Source organism: Phoenix dactylifera, chromosome 4, assembly GCF_051530095.1.
Source record: "Phoenix dactylifera cultivar Ajwa chromosome 4, Ajwa_hap1_PhDact_Kaust_v1.1, whole genome shotgun sequence".
Taxonomy (NCBI): domain Eukaryota; kingdom Viridiplantae; phylum Streptophyta; class Magnoliopsida; order Arecales; family Arecaceae; genus Phoenix; species Phoenix dactylifera.
This window is the reverse complement of record NC_143193.1, coordinates 4410211-4433287: the sequence shown is the minus strand read 5'-3', so window position 1 is coordinate 4433287 and position 23077 is coordinate 4410211. Positions and strand designations below refer to the sequence as shown.

Here is a 23077-nt window from a genome sequence, read left to right as displayed (position 1 = left end):
AGAAGATTGACAATCTTTCATAATGGTGAAAATTTTAATTTTGCTTTCCCCAATAGAACAACATTTTCTTCTGATATGTTGCTTGAGCTGCTTTTATTCATGCACCACCGTACTAGCCCACCATCCTTGATATTTGATCAGATCCTCAGTATACTCAGTTTCATCATCCCTTGCTGTGCAAGTGTGATAGTAGACTGCATGACTTGTTGCACTTTGGTTTTTCGTAGGATTATTTATTAATTTCTTAGTGATGATCTTCATTTTCATTTGCTATCCAGTTCCTTTCAGAGCTCCCTAGGAATGGTGACTACTTCTCTATCAGATTTTCAGTATATACATGCGTGTGTGTGTGCGTGTGCGGGTGTGTGTGCATGTTTGTGCATATACATGTATACACATGCATGCATGAATGCATGTATGTGTGCATGCATGGTATGTGTATGTATGCACATATTTCTCTTTATAGAATATAACATTGGGATAATGCCTTTCTAATACTGTAGGATCAGCACTATTTTCAGTTTCATCTTCCAGATGGCAGATTGATCCCAGGAGATACACATGAAAGTTCAACACACATGTTTGAGGACAACAAATTTGAGGTGCCATAGTCACTGCTGTATACTTGCCTGTGACACATCTTTTAAAATCGGTATTCCATGTTCTGCAATTATTAGATTTCTATCATATGCAAAATCGACTTGAATGGTTGATACCTTCATTGGGCAATTCATAAATATAGGAGGGCGTTTTTCTAGTGTTGCTCTCTACCAAGAAACTACAGTGGTATATTATCTGTATATACTTGATGGAAATGAAAAAGAAGTAACCTGATATACTTATATTTCCTTCTCTTTTTCACATTAGAATCTATTTTAGATGCGCAATGTTCATTATGTTCAATGTGTCTTAGAACACTTGTATTCTAAAGTTTAAGTTGCCTGGATGGTGCCTTCTCATTAAACAAGACACATCTTCTATTGTATTATTGAAACAATATTCATTTAGTGATCACTTGATGCATAATTGGTAAGTCTCAGAAACTATTAGCATATTGTTTATGCCTTTATGGTCATTTCAGATGTTCTAAATCATGAAGAACAGTGCAGATTTTCCATTTAGATGTCCCACCATGTAGTTTTGACAGCTGGAATAGCTAGCTAGCTCATGCCTTTGAAGTTTGAACATTGTTCATCATAAGCTACAACATTTGAAATGTTCATTGACAAAATTTCGTACGTGCTGGAGACTTGTTACGCACACATCAAGTGATCGATAAATGCATATGTTTTTCAATGGTAGAAGGAAAGATCTATCTTCATCCATGATTTGGAATGATGTAGGTCACTTGAATTTTGGTCTACCTGTATTTGAAGATATGTAGAACACTAGACTTGTTATACATTCATTAAGTGATCAATAAACTTTTTTCCTCAAGTAGTAGAATAAAAGACCTACCTTGATCAATGGAATAATTTAAATTACTTTAATTATGGTAAATATTTTGTAGAGAAATTGTAGAAGATGATGAATGATTGGGGTTGTTGACATAGATGGCACGTACATGTGTGCTAGCACATTGTTTATGCTTGTGTGCAATATTCTGTATGGTTCAAGTTTGTTGTTTTATGCACATCTGTCTTGTGGTCTTGCCTTTTATGACACATGATATAAGATGTCAATTATTGAGGCAGACTGGACATGTGGGCCTGTAGTTGCAAACTTATATTAGACGCATCTTAGTATTTGCTACTTATATAAATCCATTCAAAAATAAAGTCATGTTTTCATAATAATGCCGTTAAGGTCCTGGAAAGCTTGTATATGCATATTTCTTGCATATAAGCATATACAGGTTGCATATATGGTAGATTTTATGGTCAGGCATCCTGTCACTTCGCTGTGAGTGCATCATTTTCTTGTCCTTTGGTACTGATGTGAAAGCAGGAACGACTTTAGTTTTGGGGGCATTTCATGTTATGAATCTAAGAAATGACAGCAAGTACTTGAGGATATCAGGAAGACAGTAAATTAAAACAATTAAATAAAAAAGTGCCATCACAGTGTTGATTACTGCTTCAGTTTTTTAAAAATACCTTTTTGGGTCTTTGACAAATTGAACTTATTCATGTAAAGGTGGACTTTGAAGTCTTGGGTGGATAAATGTTTCTTTTACTGGGATTTTTCTCTTACAGCTTCTGGCTATTGTTACCTTGTGTATTAAATTTGGAATCAATTACCGTTTTGCAGATTCTGGAACTTGATCAGCGGATTGAGAAGAGTAAAATCTATTTAAGTGGTTTGCAGGATCTGGATTATGCCTTGAAAAGGTACCTCTGAAGCTGGTGACATGTGGCAGCTTGTTCTATAATGTATTTTGTGGTTGCATGCATGTAAAGTACTAAGTGTCTTGGGAGCTTCACATCGGTGTATTAGTTATGAAACAATGCAGCATTGTTAATAAGATTTTTCTTTAGTTTGCAGAAAGTGGGTTCCTGTACTCTTATTTTGCTTTTGTGAACCTGCTACTGTGTGGAATGGGGTTTATTTTGCTTTACAGGACACAATGAATATCAAGTTTCTTTTTATTTGCTCTGTTAATAATAACAAATGAAATCACTCGCAAAATAATCAATGAAGTCATTCGAATAAGGAAAGAAAAATATGAAAAAAAATTTAAACATACTTCTTTGAATGGAATTAAATCTTGAGAGCATCAAGTGGTGAAGGAATCTATGTAAAGCCCACCCTAAGTAATTGGATAAGTGTTATTGATTATGGGTATGGTTTTTGATCAGGAATGATGATGCTATTGTTTCTTCTGTATTAATCGGACATTTTGTACTAATATTATTTATTTTTTTTAATTTTTTACAGGGAGAAATTTATTCTTTTCATCTATGCTTTTTCAATTTGTTTTGATGTCTCTGTTTTTTTGATTTCTCTAATTTTGTATCAACTGGTAGCAAATGGAAGTCAAATCTGCTCCAGTTTGCTCTAACTTTGTTTATATTTACTTATTTGTGTGCAGACCCCAGTTTTTAACATCCTAAACAATAGGTTTGAATGCAGCTTACTCCTGAAAAGATGCAATTTAACTACATCAATGAAACAAGTGCTATCAAATTATATGCATATTTTTGTGTTAAAGTTGCATATGTGGATTGTTTCATTTTCTTAAATCTCAATTTCTCACACATATACAGTATTAGGAAAAATGCACAATATTTTGAAGAGTTCAGATAATTTGTTACCTGTCGGCATGATCACCTGAAGTAAATAAAAGGAGTAGTCAACAATTCTAGGTCTAAATTATTGCCAGTGGTGAATTGGCTGGCTTTCTTCTCTAATTTACAGATGAAGATATTGTTTTCTTAGGCATTCCAGTTGACTGTAATTAATCTAAATCTAATTGGTTTTAGAATATCTGAACCAAATGCATATGGAAAATATATTGTATGTGATTATGATGGTTCAGCTTGATGCTTAAGGTGATAAAGCATCCAAGCAAATGAATGCATTTGTCTGTTTTCTTAAAATAGTAGGATGGTACAGGATTTTTACTTTGTGGGTTGCAAATGCAAGCCATGCTTCCTATTAATGGATATCAGATGTGATGATCATCACTAGATAAAGAAGATTGTAGATATCGATTACAACTTTAGGGCAAAGATATAGTTTGATGAATGATAACTGATGCTGTGCATTGCTCTCAGCATTGCTCAATGCTCTGTCTCGGTATCGAAATAATTATTTGTGCAAATGCTGAACTTTTTGCATTTTCACACAAGTGCTAAGTTTACTATTTTTCCAAACACTAAAACATGATGAACCACCTATTTAGAATTTCAGGGAATGCCCTTAGAGCATACGTGCAAACATTTTCTAGAAAGCAATCATAATTGAATACTCTGTTTAATATAATTGCTAGTGAGTTATTGCTTATTAGCATTTAGCGAACCAGCATCTTTAAAATAATTCTGGAAAGCAAAAATTAGTATGATTTTTAACATCTTTACTTACTCAAATTTAACCATTATCTCAGGTCCACTATATGGAATGGTGTCAATTGGACTATGAACTGATTGGTTTGCCCTCAAATTTGCGAACAAAAATTGATATGTCACGAATGCATTTGTATCTACATGCTTTTGTCTTTGTTAAAATAGAATTATCTTTGCAATAAGTTTATTTTATAAATATATATAAGCTACATATATGATGCTTCCATCTTTAATTGTGCTTGACCCCAATTACTACATTGTCTCTTAACATATTGTGAGTTTATTTATTTTTTTGGTCAAGTTCCCTTAGGGGGTATTGGTTGCGGAACAGATTTTGGAAGGGATGTCTCCCTTGTATTGTGCGGAACAGGACCATTTTGGTGTTTGGTTGAAGGAATAAATGCAGGGTCTGAGTGAAGGGAATAAGATACATATAATGTGCATTGAACTTTGCAATAGCTTGGATTTATTGCAAAAATCAAATTGCCCTTTGACTTATTTGATTGTTTATAAGGTGAGCAAGCACAAAATGGTAGTTGAAAGGAATGGAGGCTAGCCTATTCTGCAGTGTCAGTCTGTTCCACCATTTTGGTGGAATAGACTTATACCATGTGGACCCACTTATACCCCTACGTGGTATAAGTCTCCATTCAATGGCCCTACTGGTGTTTGGCAAGGATATCCCCCACCTCCCCGACCAAAAAATAGAAGTGTGTGGGGGGTGGGGGGGTGGGGGATATCTCCCCACTTTTTCTGCAATCAAACACCACCTTAGTCCAACTTCTTTCGGTCATCATTTTTTTGGTAACCATGTTTTAGATTTCTTCCTTGTCTCAAATGTATTATAATCATGACTGTCTTAATGTTAACTTGCAAAAGTTAGTACTTTAATGCTTTTGGTCTTGAAATTTCTATTCGTTACCTATGCACATTGAGACAGTAGATGTGCCTTTTCTTTCCTTATTCCGACACATGTCTTTTGCTGTCCATTTCAGGGCTGAAGCAATTGGACAAATTGAATACATGTTATCTGGAGTAAAGGTTATTGAACTCGAAGGCACTTGTCTTAGGTTGTCCCTAAAGACACCTATTCCAACCTCAGACAGCTTCCTTCTTAGACATAAACTGGATTGCATTAGAGAGCCAACTGTCATGGACCATGAGTTGCTAATAGAAGTTGTTGACAAGACTTTGGAGCTAAAGAGCGTGGAGGTACTCTAATTATGCTTGTGCATTTTGCTTCTCCATCCCATTCTGACTTGGCACCTAGGTAATAAATTATGCTTTGATTTCGAAATCATTTAATTCTTAATATCATAAAAAACAAAAACAACATAAAAAATAAAGTAGGCTCTTCTTCTTTTGAATAAAGTTTAGGCTTGTCATTATATGAATGGATGGAAATGTTAGAAAAACACGGAACCATATAAAGTACTAATTTGTAGATGTTTTTCCAACTTGTTATACATAGAATATGACAAGTTTTGGTTGTAGAACTAATCCTTTTTGGCAAAAGATCTATGCTTTTTGAAAGAAACAAAAAAAACTATAAAGATTTTAATCAAAAAATTGAGGGCATTTCAACAAACGAGTAACAATTTAAATGGGATGTGATCTATTAGGTAAACCAAATGACTATTTGATCTCCATTGATTTGTCTATGTTTATTTACTCTTACATTGATTAAGGGGATCAACGAAATAACAAGTTATTTTCGTTTACCATATCTAGCAGGTAAGGGATGTAAATAACATCATTAGGATCGTTTACCATTGATTTTAGTTTTGACAAAATATACATGTGCAATATAGTGCTTGCGACCTGTCGACCCAAACAAACTTGGTTTAGGTGGCAGGTCACAGCTCAATGGTTCAATCGTGGGTCAACCATGGGTCCATGGTCTGCCGGTACCGGCCGGTACATACCGGTACCGGACCCTACCGGTACGGTACAGCTACATATTTCGGTACCGACCGGTACCTATGCGTACCGACCCGTACCGACTCGTACCGACCCATACCGAGTCGGTACCGGCCTGAACCGACCAGTCCGTACCGGCTCCATTTTTTTTTTGGGTTTTTAGCCCCATCGGTACGGTACCGGTTCAGCTCGGTTTGGTTCGGCACTGTACCGGTACCGATGCCCACCGGTACGTCGGTACAGTCGGTACCGCGTACCTTGCATGGGTCACTCTATGATTCTGTAACATCATAAATATTAAACTAAGTAAATGTCAAGAAATAATGAAATCTTAAAAAAATCTAGGCAAGTAGGAAAAAGCATGATAAATTTACAATAATAATTCAATATTCTACTTTTGAAAAATTGTGAGACAATTTTATATAATATAAGAAAGTATGCAAAGCTTTTTGATATTTTTAATTATTATAAATAGCAAGGCTTTGAAAATATCCAAAAGAATGAGTGAATATGTTTTTTTCCATTTTCGACCAAAGGGAAAAATTGATTTTTTATTGAAAGTATAGATTATTGAGATATCGCAACTTATTTAAAATTGTTTCATCTAATTACATAGATATTGCTTTAAGTATAATAAATCCTGATAATAATACACCATCAAATGTGTCTTGATGGTTGGAAGTTTAGTTATTGTATAAAGGGTCATGGGTTCAAATCACTGTTCCCCAGATTTTAGTCAAATTGATTTTTTCGAATTTTAGGTTCCTAAGAGACTTGACTTGCCGAGGCTCTCGGGTGATGGACCAGGCGGGTTGACTCAATCGACCTTGCTGGATTGCAGAGCACTGATCTAGAATTATCTATTTGCTACTAGGAAGCATGTTCATAGTTACAAGATATGGATACGCATGATATAAATATGCTGGCACAACAAATCTAGAAAAAGTAGGATGCAGCTAGGATGAGGCAATACTAGATGCTAGTTATTTTATATCCCTGCAACTGTAAATCTTGAAGCTTTGATATAATGTGAAGTGAACAAATTTCTAGGTATTGGTGCTTTGTAGCTGCCGATGTTTTCAAAAGTGGTTTATGCAACAGCATATGCGGTTTTTTTTGTTTCTGGAGAAAATATGCACATGTTATGTGGTTGCACCCTAATGGTCACTTTGCATTGGAGATGGCCCAAATGGTCAGCAACCAAGTGCCTAGATAGACCATGTGGCTCCCTATGGAGCTTAGGCACATATGGATTGTGATAATGATAATGATAAGTTGCTTCTTGATAAAGAAGATTTGCTTTTGAGTTACTTATTTAAAATAGTTGCTAAATACTAGTCTTGCTCACTAGTTAGATACCTTAAACTTAGTTATTTCTCTTGTATCTCTATTACTTCTTTTTTGATTACTCTCATTGGTAATTTGTAAATTCGTTCATTGCAGTATTTGGCCTTGAGCATAGTTTGTAGAGAATTAATTTTTTTTTAGGTTAACATGTCACACCATACTAAATATGATCTCAAAAAAGTTTGAAAGTGCATACTTTTTTAATTTTAAATATTTGTTTCTATTTTTAACTTCATTTATCTATTGTTGAGTTATTTATATTTAGTTATTTCTAAAATACTAATTTCATATTCACTGGCATATGCACCCACATACTGCATATGTACTATATGATGCTTTGACTATTGCATATTGTGTTCCTTCCTGGGTAGCTTGAATGTGTGGATACTTCAAGTTGTATGTTATATTCATATCAAATATGTTTAGATACCGATGCTTGAAGATACTTATAGGATGTCTGTCGGATACTTATTTCAAGCATCCTATTTTTCATATAAAAAAAGCTTCTGATGTTTCCTATATATAGTTGAGATACTTTGTTCATACCTCTAAGATGGGGGGAAGGTTTTTTTTTATTTATTTGTTGGTGAATGCTGACCTTTTAATGTTGAATGGTTAAAATTTGAATTTGTGATGTGGAGTATGGATTGTGATCTTTTTCTTTCTCTTTTTTTCTTTGGAGAAGGATTGGTGAAAACCTACTAAATATTGGAGTAAAGCTAAGGATTTATTGGATTTTGAGACAACCTATAGTTAAGATATAATAAAAGCTAACTTACTATATTGTGGCCTTAACCAAAAAGTGATATTGGCTTTATGGGTCGAAGCATGATATACACAACTTTGAGAGCACCCTATAACTTGCTTTAGGGTCCAAAGTCTGAACAAGAAATTACCCGTTTGTAATTTGTGTCAAATGTTTAGCTAAAGCTACTTTTGACAAGAAAATCCCTGTCACAGAACCTAGAAATTATTTTGAGAAGCCCTTTGAGAGGCGCTTATTTTGAGAGGCCCATGGAGAGGCGCTTATTTTGAGAGGCCCTTGGTAGAATGTTATTTAAAGAATACCACTCAAAGATAACTTTAATGCTCAAGCTTTCATAGAGATAATCAACATAGCCAACCAGTTTTGTCGACAATATATAGTCTTTCTACCTCATTGTTTCAAAACATTTTTTTACTCGTTTATCTTAATAACTTCAAATCTGCTTCACTCCTTGTATGCACATAAAATTGTTTTTCCTTTACTTTGACGGTGTTATAAATGACAATTAATGTGCAGAAATGAAATACAGTAATTGCATGAGTTTCAAATTTTCTTAAAGACATGAGATTTTTCTACTATAATTTCTATATTTCTTGGTTATATTTTGTTCTATGAGTTTTCAACTGACTTTTGATATGAATAGAACATTATGACTCACTGAGTATATCTGCATTATCTCTACCCTGTATCCAAGTGTTCCAGCGGTAGTATAGTCCTGGTTATGCATGCTTATACAATTGTTAATGTCAATAAAATTTCGTATGGATTAAACTAACAGCTTGTTATTGGCAAGGATGCAAGATAGTTCAATGCTGATTGTTGGATATTTGTAGTGCTCTCCCTAACTAACTAAGTGTCATTTCATCTTTGTCAAATTATAATCAATGTATTTGGCTCTGAATGTAAAAACTCCTGGTATGTATTCATGGTCTTCGAATCTTGTATCTTCTCTATACTGTTTGTGGACATATTGTCATCTTTTAAGGATTATAACCTCATTACTTACTTTTTTGTCTTCATATGTTTGTTTATATGATTGAACTATTTCATGATTTCTGTTGTTGTTTATTAGTAATCTATTCATATGAAGTTCTACTGATAAGTTTTGTCTTGATATTAATTCAGTCTACTTGTGGTTTGTCCAGATTTTTCCTAGCGATGTGTTTATAAATGGAATAATTGATACTGTAAAATCCTTAAGGTATGGTGCTCTCATAATTCTATTTCCTTGATAAATGCTGGATGTATGCCTGTACTCTACCTACTTTCCAGACTACAGAAATCTTAAACAGAAGTGTTATAATTCTTTATTACTTGTAACAGTATTACGAAAACATCAGGTAATGTAAGCAACAGAGGCAAAATATTGAAAAAGGTTCTGAAGCTTCTCATTGATGTAACACATGATTTAATGATTTTTATGTAGCAACATGATCATAAAGAGACAAGGTTATCTGATTGTAATCCAAGACTGTGTCTATCATAACCATAACCATAACCATCATAACAATAACCATCATGCCTTATCCTAAGTTTCCAACTAGTTGGGGTTGGTGTTATAGATCCTCATTTGTTGAGAATTCCTATTTAGGGCCACCTCTAGCACAATGCACAGTCCAAGGTTGTATCTAAAGAGGCTTTTTTAATTCGCAGATATGATGGAAGAAAACAAGGATTCTCTAATGAGAGAACCAATAATATGGGACTATCAAGGTTTTAACTTTTAACACTTTGGATTCTTGATAAAAAATTCATTTATGCAGGCCTATTAATCAAAATGATCATTGTTAGGGTACCACCAATCTAGGATTTTCTATTATGATTTGAGAGTCCATCATCGAGGGATCATGTGATGGATGACTAAGATGCTAAGGTAAATTCCTATGTTGGTTACTTGTATTGGGAGTAGGGGTGGCAAAGAGCGGGTAGGGGTTGGGTTCAGGTCAGATTGGGTCGTGTTCGGGTTGAAAAAATGTAAACTATAACCAGCCCATTTATTTTACATAAACCCATACCTACTCACTGACCCATTTTACTTGTCAATAGTACAACTAAAACTTAATGCAAAACATACAATCAACAAAATCAATTGTAACTTCAAAATTATCATCATAATAAAAAAAAAAGGAATTATGATGTATGACGATCATCATAAACTAATTAATGATAAAACTATCTACAATACAAACCCACATGCCAAAACCCTTGTTGCCCAACTTGGTGGTCACTCTCTATAACCTTTTTCTTATTAGTGTATCAGGCCAATAGGAAGTATTAGAGAACTGTCAACTACGTTGTGTCTAGAGTTGGCTGGTTTCCAATTGGTTCACCCTTGGTGGCCCATTAGGTCGCAAGGGCTAGACTTGAATCCACCCATTTATAATCGGGTTGATTTTGGGTTGGACCTGAAACCAACCTAGCTTTTGAAAACCCTAGCTTATCCATTTATATTGGGTGGGTTTGGGCAGGTTACTGGGTGTGGGTTAGATTTTGGCAGCCCAAATTGGAGCATGTGTGGGAGCAATTTTTGCATGTGGTTGCAGGGAAATATATCTCTCAAAAACGTTTATGATATGGGAGTGCTTAGAAAGTGGAAGTATAAGTGAGATCCTAGATAGATTCCGAAGCCGGTGTTGGTGTGGCGTCCTAAGCGGAATTTTTTGACTACAGGATAAGAAGGACACAATATCTCAGTTACTAGAAGAGGATATTGGTTGTGGAAGTGGTTTCTGGTGTGGGTGAGGAAGCCAGTCTCTTAAAAAATTTCAGATAAGGAAATGCTTAGGACGCAGCTGTTGGGATGAGTTTCTGAAGCAGTTATACGCCCTAAGAACAAGAGGAAGTTCACCTTCAAATGAAATATAGGAGGACCTTCAAATGAAAGATCCTTGCTTGCAATTTTTACTATGTATAGCCAAAGGTGGGAATTAGGAGGTTGGCCATCAGCTAAGCTAGAACTCTTTTAAGCAAGGAGTTCGTAAAGGAAGAAAAGAGGCCAAGTTGCAGCTGGTCATCCTATTGGGTGATTGCCTTGCATGAAAAGTTTATAGGAAAGGATGCACTCTTTGGGAGGAGGGGAAGGGGATTTTGCTGCAAGATAACCAGCCTTGATATCCCAAAATTAAGCCCCCCTCTGACTTAAGCATCGGAGGGCCGCCGCCGGAAGCCCCGGCCACCGGCTTCTTGCAGGTCCCTCGGAGGACGCAGCCCGCCGACGCGCCACTCTTGCCAGAGCTCCTCCTTCTCAGCCCGTGGTTGCCACTGTCTTTTTCTTTTCTCTCTTTTTTCTTTCTTATTTCCTACTCTAGCCTTGTAGAGGGAAGTTTGAGTCAATAGGTATCCTGCTTGGACAAATAAGGAGTCTACTTGTTGATGAGAGTCGTGCGTTCACAGCTTATTTTGTAACCATATAGATTTATGATAAAAGGTCTAGGACCGTCTCTTGAAAATCTGGGTTGATAAGATGCAAACATTGCTGAAAAATCTGACTTCACTTTGAAACATATACGATAAGAGATATATATACAGTGTTTTGCATTTTAGCAACTCTCTTATGATAATTGTTTGCTTGGGCATGAATTTGGTACTTCTCAGTTTACTTGAATTCGCTGGAAAGAAGTTTTGTGGTACGAAGATTGCTGAATATGAAATAAAAATCAGGGAATCTAATATATAATCACCTTACACTGAACTTTGTAATTAAATTGGAAACATTTTATATGATTTACCCTCAATGCTTTATTTCTTTCGATTGCAAGGGGGGTGGGGTGACTTGTTAGGCTATATGCTGTGATTTGTGAAATATACCAATTTGGTTCTTTGATATAATGATATGAATCACAACTTAATGAGCTTTACGTGGCTGACCTCATTGAGACTAAGCTTGTTGGTTGTGACAATTACACCGACTGAACTTTCACTTATGTGGGCTTTGTGCTAATTCTGTTATGTCTTCCCTGTCATGTTTGTTCTCGTTTTTTACTCTGTGAAGAATTCAAACGGTTTGAAACAAAATCAGGATTTATTTATTCATTTTTTCCTTGTCCTTGGTTGGATCAGAGTCTGTTATCCAACTGATATTAGTTCCATTGATAGGTCAAAGCTCAACTTAGATTCGGATATAGTAGGCGAAAACTACAAATAAAAGATTAAGTTTAAAAGATATCTTTAAGTTGAAAGTGTCTATTGTCTACCTTGTCGCCCACTCCTTTTTCTTTTACTTGATTTTCAATTACTATGCGAGATTCACTTCCCTATGTATAATTCCAATATCTTTGTTCATAATTACCTCACATGAATTTTGTGCTAAAATTTCATTATACTTTTAGGGTTTGCTTCTTCCTTGCACATATTTTGCAATTTAAAATGTTTAGCTTTTGTCATTTGAACCATTCACTTTTTTATTTATTTCAGTATTAAGATGATCAGATGATCTTGCAGGGATTTTGTCTTTCTGACTGGGTCCTCCTTGGGATGGTTCCTAAGGCAAGTTCAGCATCGCATTCTTTTGTGCACTCTAAGACGCTTATTGGTGAAAGATGCAAACAATTCAAGGTAAGTCCGCACCCCCCCCCCCCCCCCCCCCCCCCCACACCAAAAAAAAAAACAAAAAAAAAAAAGAAGAAAAAAAAACATCTTTTGGTTTTATGTGTCTTCAAAATGTAGTTGTGATGAGCAAGCTATTTGGTTTTGTAATTGAATTAACTATTGATCTTATACTTATGTGGAGGCTAGGGAAAAATATTTTAGGGCACGGAAGCACTTCAAAATCCTTTATATAGAATAATGTTAAATAGTATGATATAGGAAAGATCTATCATTTTGTACTTACATTTAAACAAGATGCATAACAGAAGGATAAAAGAAAGAAAAGAGAGAGCAACAAAAATGCTCAATTTGATAGGAATTTAATTTTTAGGACATATACCAAGTTGGGACTAAGATTTGGAAATGGATGTGGCTTCCTAGAAGCTTCTGGGACTAGTATCTTGTAAATTATTTATAAATAACATAAAATCCATGGGTGCTATGGTTCATTAGTTGAGCATATAGACACGACTGCTAATATTATGGGTTCCATTTGCGGGAAAATTGTATGCAACAATAAGGAGGGTATGATTTTCAATGATTTTGTGATATGCTTGGAGTTTCCCTTAATTATCAACTATTTCTTCTGTTAACTTTCAAGCAACTTACTAAGGCAGCCCTCACACATTCACAAAGATATGTTTAATGAGTAGAAGCGTGCGTTAGTAAAATAAGTTGAAAAGTTCAGTGATCAGCATATTTAGATTTTATAGTCAAAATTATATGGTGCTGCTTGTTGGCATCCTATTTCTAGAAAGTGTTGAACTGAATGCATAGTCTTAGTTGAGGTTATTAAATCAAATGTTTAATTATTTGCAGTTGTGAAGAAACTGCGGATCACCTTACTAGAACATACCACCCCATACCAGGTATATCTTACCATACAGGTAGCAAAATGATACTGGTATGAGGAGAGTACCAAGCCTTGGTACCATGAATTGACCCATACTGGCACTGTACCAACATGCTACCAGTATGAGAACCAAAACTGGTGCTGCGAACCTTGGAAGAAACTGCAACATATGTCTAAAACATTCAGCTATGAAGAGATGATAAAATTTTGATGATCGTACATGCCTAGACCGGAATCAATAAGAATTTGGACAAGAAACAATATATAGCTATTTTGTAATCTATGCAATATTATAATTTACTATTACTGTCCTTACGGTAACATAGGCATGCGATAAAGGTGGATATAATGATGACTATTTTGAACTAAAGAAAGAAATGCCAGTATGTCTTGATCACATGTAACGCTGATTTAGCACACGCCGCACATTTGAAAGAAACGCTTGCTTATATAGACACCTTATGATGTTGCATCAGAATTTGTTGTTGAAATGCTATATGTGCTTAATTTTTCTTTTTCCATTGTTTGTTACAACTGACAATTTTTCTTTTGCAGACACTCCTTTGAGTACTCAGACAGAGATGAGACATTCACAGCTCATTTGGTGGGGGGAGTCGATGCTTTCATTAAGATATGTCAAGACTGGCCAATATCAAATTCTGCTTTAAAATTGCTCTCAATAAAAACTTCCAATTCTCATTCCAAAAAAAGCATTTCTCTGAGCTTGATTTGCAAGGTTAAGGTAAGTTCCATTGGTTACATATGCTTTCTTCCATGCTAACAAGATTATGCAGAACTCATTCCACAGTTTGGAATTTGAAGATGGCAATTCTTTTCTTCCTTTTAGAGGAAGTTATGACAATTGCTGTGTCTATAAGGTGGATTTAATCTGTTCTGTTGAGCCAACAAAGAGAGCCCATGCTATTTGCTTCTTGAACATCATTTTTGTATTTTAGAAAATATAACAATTGCAATATGTCCTGCTCACATCATCCAGAGTGCACTAAAATCAGTAGTTTCTTTTTTTTTTTTGCCTTGTTATGTGCCTTTAATATATAAAAAAAAACTGACTGCTTCCAGCAGCCGTTATATTTCACAGAATGCCACTGTGTGGAGATTCTATGAGCTTAGTTCGTTTTTGTTCCTTCTTTTCCCTTCATTTTTTTCCTTTGTGCCACTTGTTGCCCAAAGTGACAAGCTAAGGAGGGGGGGGGGGGGGTGAATTGGTTTCTATAAATTTGTAGTTCCTTAATGAGATTGATAGATGATTGAATCGCTTAGTTAATACTAGTTAAGTACGTGTAGTGAAAATAGAAAGACACACAAGGCAAACACACAAGAAGTATAATGGTTCGGTGCTCTCCTAAGCACCTACGTCCACTCCCCAAGCGTCCCCTTGGGAATTCACTATAATCCTGCGGATTACAGTTGGATTGTTTTCCGAGCTCACAATCTAAAAACCTTTACACTTTGGTTTTCCGGGATCACCAAAAATCTATGTTGGTTTTGCGGGCTCACCAACAAACCTTACAAAGTAATTAAGACGAAGGAATTTGAAACTCCTAGATGAGCAAATATAACAATTTTATACTAAGAGAAGAGATGAGAAAATAGTTATTGCTTTGAGGATGCTTTTCTCTTCTTTGCTAAGGTTACTTCACTTCACAATGGGTTGGTGGAGCTGTTGAATGCACACTCAGATTGCTCAACCACCTCTTTTTTGAGACTTGAATGAAGAACCTAAATGAAGAGCACTTGGGCTTGCTTTCTCTTGAATATGCTATTAATTTTTTGCAAAAGATTCTTTCCTCTAAGTATAGTGTCTCTTTAAATACTTCTCAACTTCTATTTGTCACTCCCCATTGGTTAGATTTGAAAAACTAGCCGTTACTAGCCGTTGGAAGCTTAAAAAATACTTCTGCAGAACTAACCGTTATGCCTTTGCCCGTGCTGGGGTCGACCTAAACTTTCTTGGGGTCGACTCAACTTACTGTTCATTTGACTTGGGGTCGACTCAACCTTCTCTGGGGTCGACTCAAACTTCACTGGGGTCAACCCCTGCTACAGTGGGGTCGGCCTTCTCAGGAACCACAGAATCTTGTATTTTCGACTGTTTTCACTGGGATCGACTCAACCTTTATTGGGGTCGACCCATGCTACAGTGGGGTCGACTCAAGTTCCATTGGGATCGACCCTTTCAGGAATTCTAGAGACATGGTTTTGAACACATATCGTTGGGGTCGGCTCATGTTCAGTTTGGGTCGGCTCCATTGGGGTCGGCTCCATCTGGGGTTGGCTCAAGGAAACTTGGGGTCGGCCCTCTTAGAAAATTCCAGAGAGTTTTCTTCAGGCTTCAAGCTAGGGTCGGCTCAAGGTTCTTTGAGGTCGGCTCAAGGATACATGGGATCGGCTCCACTCACTGTTCATCTGTGCCATTTTTGCAGGGGTGTACCAGATGGTTCCAAGGTGTGCCAAGGTCGACTCCACTTCCTCTAGGGTCGACTCAATCCACACTTTCCTGCATCTTAAGGTTAGACTAATTCATATAATCAATGAAATATATTTCAAGTAATTTTGAGTATATACCACGATAGAGCTACATACCCTTAACAATGAAAATTATTGTTTTGCCTTTAAGAGTATATTTCACTTGAAACTTTGCTGAATTAGATTTAAGAGTTCTCTATCACTTTTCTACTACAAATTTTATCTCGTTAATTATTGGAAGACGTCTTGATCTCGTTCTCTTAATATATCATGAATGTATCGAGGGTGTCGTATTCATTAGTAATGTATCACGTTAAACTGTATTATTAATTTGATATTCCCTCAATGGTTGTGTTAATCATCGAAATAATACTATCATCCTCAATCTCCTCCTTTTTGATGATTACAAAACATTGAGTATGGGCAGATTGACGCTTGTATTAAAATTAGGAGTTTTGATTTAGAAATAGCTTGAGTTGCTGAATTTCAGCTTTTCTAAATTTGAAAGCGAAAGGTTCCCCCTTTTTCATCCAAATATTGCCAATTTAAACTTTTGATTTGGTCCCCCTTTCTCTTGTATTTTATTAAAGATGAAACTTTAAAAAATTTGAGATAAAGCAAGAGTTTCAGGTTATGTATCGAGGTATGAGGAGTATGTGCCAAATTCAGAAATTTTGATTGAAAATTCAGATTTTCTTGTTCTGAAAATTTTCATTATTACATATTGCTCCCCCTTTAGTGAATATAATCTCTTCCTATTTAATTTCCAAACTTACTTCTCCCCCTATATCGCAACTTCTTTACATATTGCTCCCCCTTAAGTGAATATAATCTCTTCCTATTTAATTTCCAAATTTACTTCTCCCCTTATATTGCAACTTCTCTCTTTTCTTCTCCCCCTTTTTGTTATCATCAAAAGAATGTATAGCAATAGATATTTAGAAGCAATAAATGATAAAATCCAAATTCCATTGATCAAAATGAAATATTGTAGTACACTGATGCCAAAAGTACAATGTTCATCAAATAAGGTGCAAAATACATCAACAAAGTAAAATGCATATGAGAACTAGATAAATCCTAGGCACTAATTGTGATGTACTCCTATAGTGCTATCATCGAGCCTAGGGGGAATCTAAAGGTTGTGATCTAGTCCTCATCCTCCTCGCATAAGTGGCGAGGGAAGGTCTGGCCTGATGGGACTGTCTGTCGTGGACCTCTGGGAGCTGGGTGACTTTGTGCCGAAACCTCTGACTCAGCTGCTCGGGGCACATATGGACCATGAGCCTCTCTCTCTAATGCTGTCACCTGGTCTCTGAGGCCTGTCAGCTGAGCAGAAAATTCTCAAATCTCAGCAGTCATACTGTCCATCCTGTTCATCATGCCATTAGAGAGAGTCCTCACCTGAGCTGACAAAAGCTCAGTCATCCTACTCCAAAATTCTTCTGTGCATCCCGTAGGTGTGGATGATGAAGGTCCTGCTTCTGAATGTGCTGTAGGATGATCCGCAGGTATCTCAGACTCAGGGATAGTCTCCAAGCTCTGGTGTATCAGCCTCTGGTGCATGTGCCCTTACACCTCCACGCACTCACTGACCGTCCACCTTCTCATAACCCATGCACACTAGGGACCGTGCAGTGTAGGTGTCGGTGAATAGCAAATGCCTGGATATCTCTCCCTCTACACATATGTCATGATGCCTGAATATCAAAGTGAGTACCATACCGTAGGGCAAGGAGACTCTCGATTTGCATATGGCCTCACGCATCTGCCTAATCATCATAGCTGGAAGATTCAGAGGAATACCCTGAATAACATGCTCCATAATGGCCAAGTCTTGCTCAGATATATGATCAAATCTCCCACTTTTTGAAAATAGAATCCTACCTATGAAATTATGCAATAGCCTCATCTTAGCTAACAAAGAACTAGCTATTACATTTTCTGAGTAATCATAATCATCTCTCAAAGATCAGTTGTAGAGCTCTCATCTTGTTCTCTGGTTTTTCTGGTATGGCTCCTTCGCAGGGGAGATGAAACAACTCACTTAGGCTTTCCTCTGAAACATGAACTCATACTCCTCAGACCTTGGACACAAACCCTTCCGGACCGACCTTTAGAAAGGCATAGAACTCACGAACTAAGCCCGGATAGGTCACTAAATCTAGGGAGCACAGATACTCCCATCCTTGCCTTCGGATCCAACCACCCAACCGGAACCCTTCTTGATCCAAAAATTCGGAATGGATCCTTCTTCCCGTGGTTACCGGTCTCTCCGCATATTTAGCAAGTTGAACTGAAGGGGAAGGAGGTGGAGGAGGCTCAGCACGTGTCTCACCTTGTGGAGGCACTGTAGAAAACTCTTTAGAACGCCCTTCTACAATGGTTGGCCGTGAGACTCTCCTGGATCTCTTAGCAACGGCTCGCTTGGGTCCCATTTTCACCAAATGCTTCCTTAGGTCTTGATCTAACGGCTTAGGGAAGCAATCTAACACTGTTTGGAGTTGATTGGAAGGGATTGGAGAGTGGAAAATAGGGTTTTAGGAAGGAGACAAAAGAAAAGAATGCCCTAAAATGGCTCATGGGTCCCTTTTAAAAATGGGGTCCCGCCGTTGGGTCGACCCCAGCTTTTGCTTGGGTCAACTCAAGGAGGGGTCGACCCCATTCTGGCTCGGGTCGGCTCCAGTTCAGGCTTCCCAATTTTTTTTTAAATTCTTCCTTCTTTCTGATCCTTACCAAATCTTTATAGGACATTGATATATGAGTAAGGAGTCTATAAATGAATAATTTTACTAATGTTTCATGGGATTTTCAAAATGGAAGGAGAGTATCATGAGACAACTTGTTCCTTTCATTTGTTTTCAATCAAAGGGTATGCCTAATTCTCTCCTAAACATGCAGAATCTATCTTCACTTAGAGGTTTTGTAAATATGTCAGCTAATTGTTTCTCGGTACTCACATGCTCAATACATACATGATCTCTAATGAAGTGATACCTTATTTTAATGTGCTTTGCCTTAGAGTGCTGAACCGGATTTTTGGTAAGATTAATGGCACTAGTGTTATCACATTTTATAGGAATGTTGTCTAGTTTGATTCCATAGTCCTCTAGTTGTTGTTTGAGCCACAGTATTTGAGCACAACTCCCGGCTGCTATGTATTCGGCCTCAGCCGTTGACAATGCTACTGAATTTTGCTTTTTACTAAACCATGATACTAAGTTACTTCCTAGAAATTGACATATCCCACTAGTGCTCTTCCTATCTAATTTGCATCCAGCAAAATCCGCATCAGAATATGCAAGCAAATCAAGACAAGAGTCTCTAGAGTACCATAATCCTATATTTGTGGTTCCTCTTAGATATCTAAGGATTCTTTTGACAACACTTAGATGTGATTTCTTAGGGTCTGATTGGTATCTAGCATATATTTCCACACTAAATACTATGTCAGGCCTACTAGCAGTAAGGTAAAGTAAAGATCCAATTAAGCCTCTATAGAATTTCATATCTACACTTTTTCTTTTTTCATCTTTGTCTAGCTTACTAGTGGGGCTCATTGGAGTGCCTATTTCTTTGCGATTTTCATTTCCAAACTTCTTTAGTATTTCATTTGTATACTTAGTTTGATGAATGAAAATTCCTTCCTTAGTTTGCTTGATTTGTAATCCGAGAAAGAAATTTAGTTCTTCCATCATACTCATCTCAAATTTTTCTTGCATTAATTCAGCAAATTATTTACATAGATTATCATTAGTGGCACCAAATATGATGTCATCTACATATATTTGTACCACTAGCAGATTTTTGTCTTTTTTCTTAAGAAAGAATGTTTTGTCTACGTTTTCTCTACTAAAATCATTGTTTAACAGAAATTTGCTTAGTCGGTCATACCATGCCCTAGGTGCTTGTTTTAAACCGTATAGTGCCTTGTGTAATCTAAATACGTGATCAGAAAATTCATGACTCTCAAAACCAGGGGGCTGCTCTATAACCATTTAAGAAGACACTTTTTACATCCATTTGATACAGTTTAAAGTTCATAAAGCATGCAAATGCTAGAAGTAGTCTAATAGCCTCTAATCTAGCTACAGGAGCAAATGTTTTTCAAAATCTATCATTTTTTCTTGATTGTATCCCTTAGCTACAAGTCTAGCTTTATTTCTTGTAACTATTCCATTTTCATCTAACTTATTTCTAAAAACCCATTTTGTTCCAATTACAGAATTATGCTTTGGTCTTTTAGTTAATGTCCATACATTACTCCTTTTAAATTGATTTAATTCTTCTTGCATAGCATTAATCCAATTTATATCATGCTCAGCTTCTTCATAAGTTTTAGGTTCTATTTGTGCAACAAAAACAAGATAGTCATTCAAATTTCTAAGAGAGGATCGAGTTCTTACCCCTTGTGATGGGTCACCAATTATTAAGTCTTTGGGATGTCCATGTGCATACCTCCATTCTTTTGACAAGTCTTGAGATTGTGGTGGAGCATGATCATCTTTCTTTTCCTTTTCATCTTCCTTTTCTTGATTTGGTATGTCATTAAGATTCATCTTTTCAAACTCAATAATTCCTGCATCATCATCAAGAATAGTTTCCTCCTAGGGGACTCACTATTAAACTCATCAAAAATAACATTTACTGATTCTTCAACTACAAGGGTTCTCTTGTTGAAGACTCTGTATGCCCTGCTAGAAGTAGAGTATCCTAAGAAGATACATTCATCTGACTTGACATCAAATTTGCTTAGATCCTTCTTGCCATTGTTTAAGATAAAACATCGACATTCAAATGCTCTAAAATATCTAGCAGTTGGTTTCTTATTCTTTCAAAGTTCATGAGGAGTTTTTTTTGTTATCGGACGTATTAAAACACGATTTAAAATATGGCAAGCAGTATTTATAGCTCAACCCAAAAGTATTTTGGAAGATTTGACTCACATAACATTGTGCGAGCCATTTTTACCAAGGTTCTATTTTTTCTTTCAACAATCCCATTTTGTTGAGGCGTTATAGGTGTTGAAAATTGATGTTAAATACCATTTTAATTACAGAATTCTTCGAAGTGTTGATTTTCAAATTCAGTTCCATGATCACTTCGAATTACAACTAAGGTAAAATTCTTTTCAGTTATAACATTTTTATAGTATTTCAAAAAGACTGAAAATGCTTCATTTTTATGTGCAAGAAACAAGACCCATGTATATCTTGAAAAGTCATCCACTATTACTAGTCCATACTTTTTTCCTCCTAGACTTGTGGTTCTAGTAGGTCCAAATAGATCAATGTGAATGAGTTCAAAAGGCCTAGTGGTTGACACTATATTCTTTAATTTGAAAGATGATCTTGTTTGCTTTCCTAATGCACATGGTCCACGGATTTTATCTTTTTCAAAAACCAGTTTTGGCACATCTTTTATCAAATCATTTTTGATTAGTTTTGATATTAAGTCCATACTAGCATGTCCTAATCTACGATGCCATAGCCAACTTGTTTCATTTTTCTTTTCTTCATTAGAGATTAAGCATAATCCATTTTTCTTGGCTAAGTCATGAAGATCGACTATATAAATATTTCCATGCCTATGTCCCATAAGTACAATGCTATTATCTTTAGGATTTGTGATTATGTATACTGAAGCTTCAAATGAAACTTTAAGACCTTTATCACAAAATTGATTTATGCTAAGTAAGTTATGTTTGAAACCATTAACCAATAAAATATTTTCTATAAAAGTAGATGGAGTGATACGAATTTTATCCTTTCCAATGATATGTCCTTTTCCATTGTCTCTATAGGTTACCACTCCACCATCTTTAGATTCCAATGTGACAAATTGCTCTATGTCACCTGTCATGTATCTTGAACAGCCGCTATCTAGATACCAACGTCTATTCTTGTCATTGGCTGTATGACACACCTGCAATCAAAATCAAGGATGTACTTTAGGTACTCAAACTATGTTGGGTCCTTTAGGGTTAGTGTTTGATGTTCCTTTTGGAACCCAAGTTTTCTTGTATTTTAGTTTGCTCTTTTCACTCAATTTGTTATAGTTGAATTTTCTAAAATTATATTCGTATGCTTTGAGTCTTACTATATTGCAGCAATGACAAGTTATATTTTTATTTTTGGCTTTCATAAATATATTCTTTAAGTATTTTTACTTTCTATTTGTTTTATATCCTAATCCTGCTTTATCATATACAACTTTTTGACTATCAAGAATCATATTAAATTTAATCGAGCTAAGTGTAAACTTGTCTACTAAGGATTTGTATTTTTCTGCATATTTTTTTAGTTTAAAATTTTCAGTAATTAGATTTTTAGTTTCATTAGTGAACTTCTTACTTAATGTTTTAAAGTCATTAGATAGTTTCAGCTTTTCTTTCATAAGAGATTGATTTTCATCTTTTAAAACTTTATTTTTATTAATTAGCTTCTTGTGCTCTTCTATAAGTTCTAAAAGTGTATCATGTAATTCTTCTACTGTAAAATCACATTCAATTTCAGAATCTACCTCATCGTCATTGGCCATGTAGCAATTTTGGGCCGTCTCTTGTTGCTCTTCCTCTTCCGAGCTTGATTCTTCACTTTCACTCCATTCAGCCATGAGAATCTTCTTTTTAAGTTTTCTAGCCATCCATTTCAATTCCGGACAATCTATCTTGAAGTGCCCGGGCTTGTTACACTCATAGAAAATTGACACTTCTTTTTCCTTTTCTTTGTCCTTTCCCTTTTCCCTGCTTGAGCTACCTTTGAGGAACCGTTTTTTTTATGGAATTTCTTCTTACCTCTTATGAATTTTCTGAATTTTCTTACGTGCATGGCCATTCCTTCTTCATCATATTCCTCCTCATCATCAGATTCCTCTGATTCAATGTCCTGTTTTGGAGTCGTGGACTTTAAGGCAATGCTTTTCTTTTTCTTGACATCTGAATTTTGCTTCATAGTCAACTCATGGGTCATGAGTGATCCTAGAAGCTCTTCCAATTGTAGTGTATTGAGATCCTTTGCTTCTTGAATTGCGGTTACCTTGGCCTCCTAAACTCTTGGTAGAGACCTAAGAATTTTTCGCACCAATTCAGAGTTAGAATATGATTTGCCTAAA

The 23077-nt window shown here is 35.9% G+C and overlaps 1 protein-coding gene across 6 annotated transcripts in view; it reads left to right on the top strand.

Moving 5' to 3' along the window:
- LOC103706522 (reverse transcriptase-like protein) overlaps window positions 1-23077 on the top strand; it is a 32198-nt gene that overhangs the window by 6000 nt on the left and 3121 nt on the right. For 4 of the 6 annotated variants that reach the window (XM_008790653.6, XM_026804461.4, XM_026804459.4 and 1 more), the window contains 6 exons: window positions 504-602; window positions 2251-2330; window positions 5000-5216; window positions 9183-9238; window positions 12478-12591; window positions 14033-14219. In XM_008790653.6, coding sequence (XP_008788875.3) covers window positions 504-602; window positions 2251-2330; window positions 5000-5216; window positions 9183-9238; window positions 12478-12591; window positions 14033-14219 — 753 coding nt within the window. Of the gene's footprint in view, window positions 1-503; window positions 603-2250; window positions 2331-4999; window positions 5217-9182; window positions 9239-12477; window positions 12592-14032; window positions 14220-15921; window positions 16008-23077 lie in introns of all 6 variants that reach the window. The other 2 variants (XM_039133828.3, XM_039133829.3) reach the window with 2 other exon arrangements.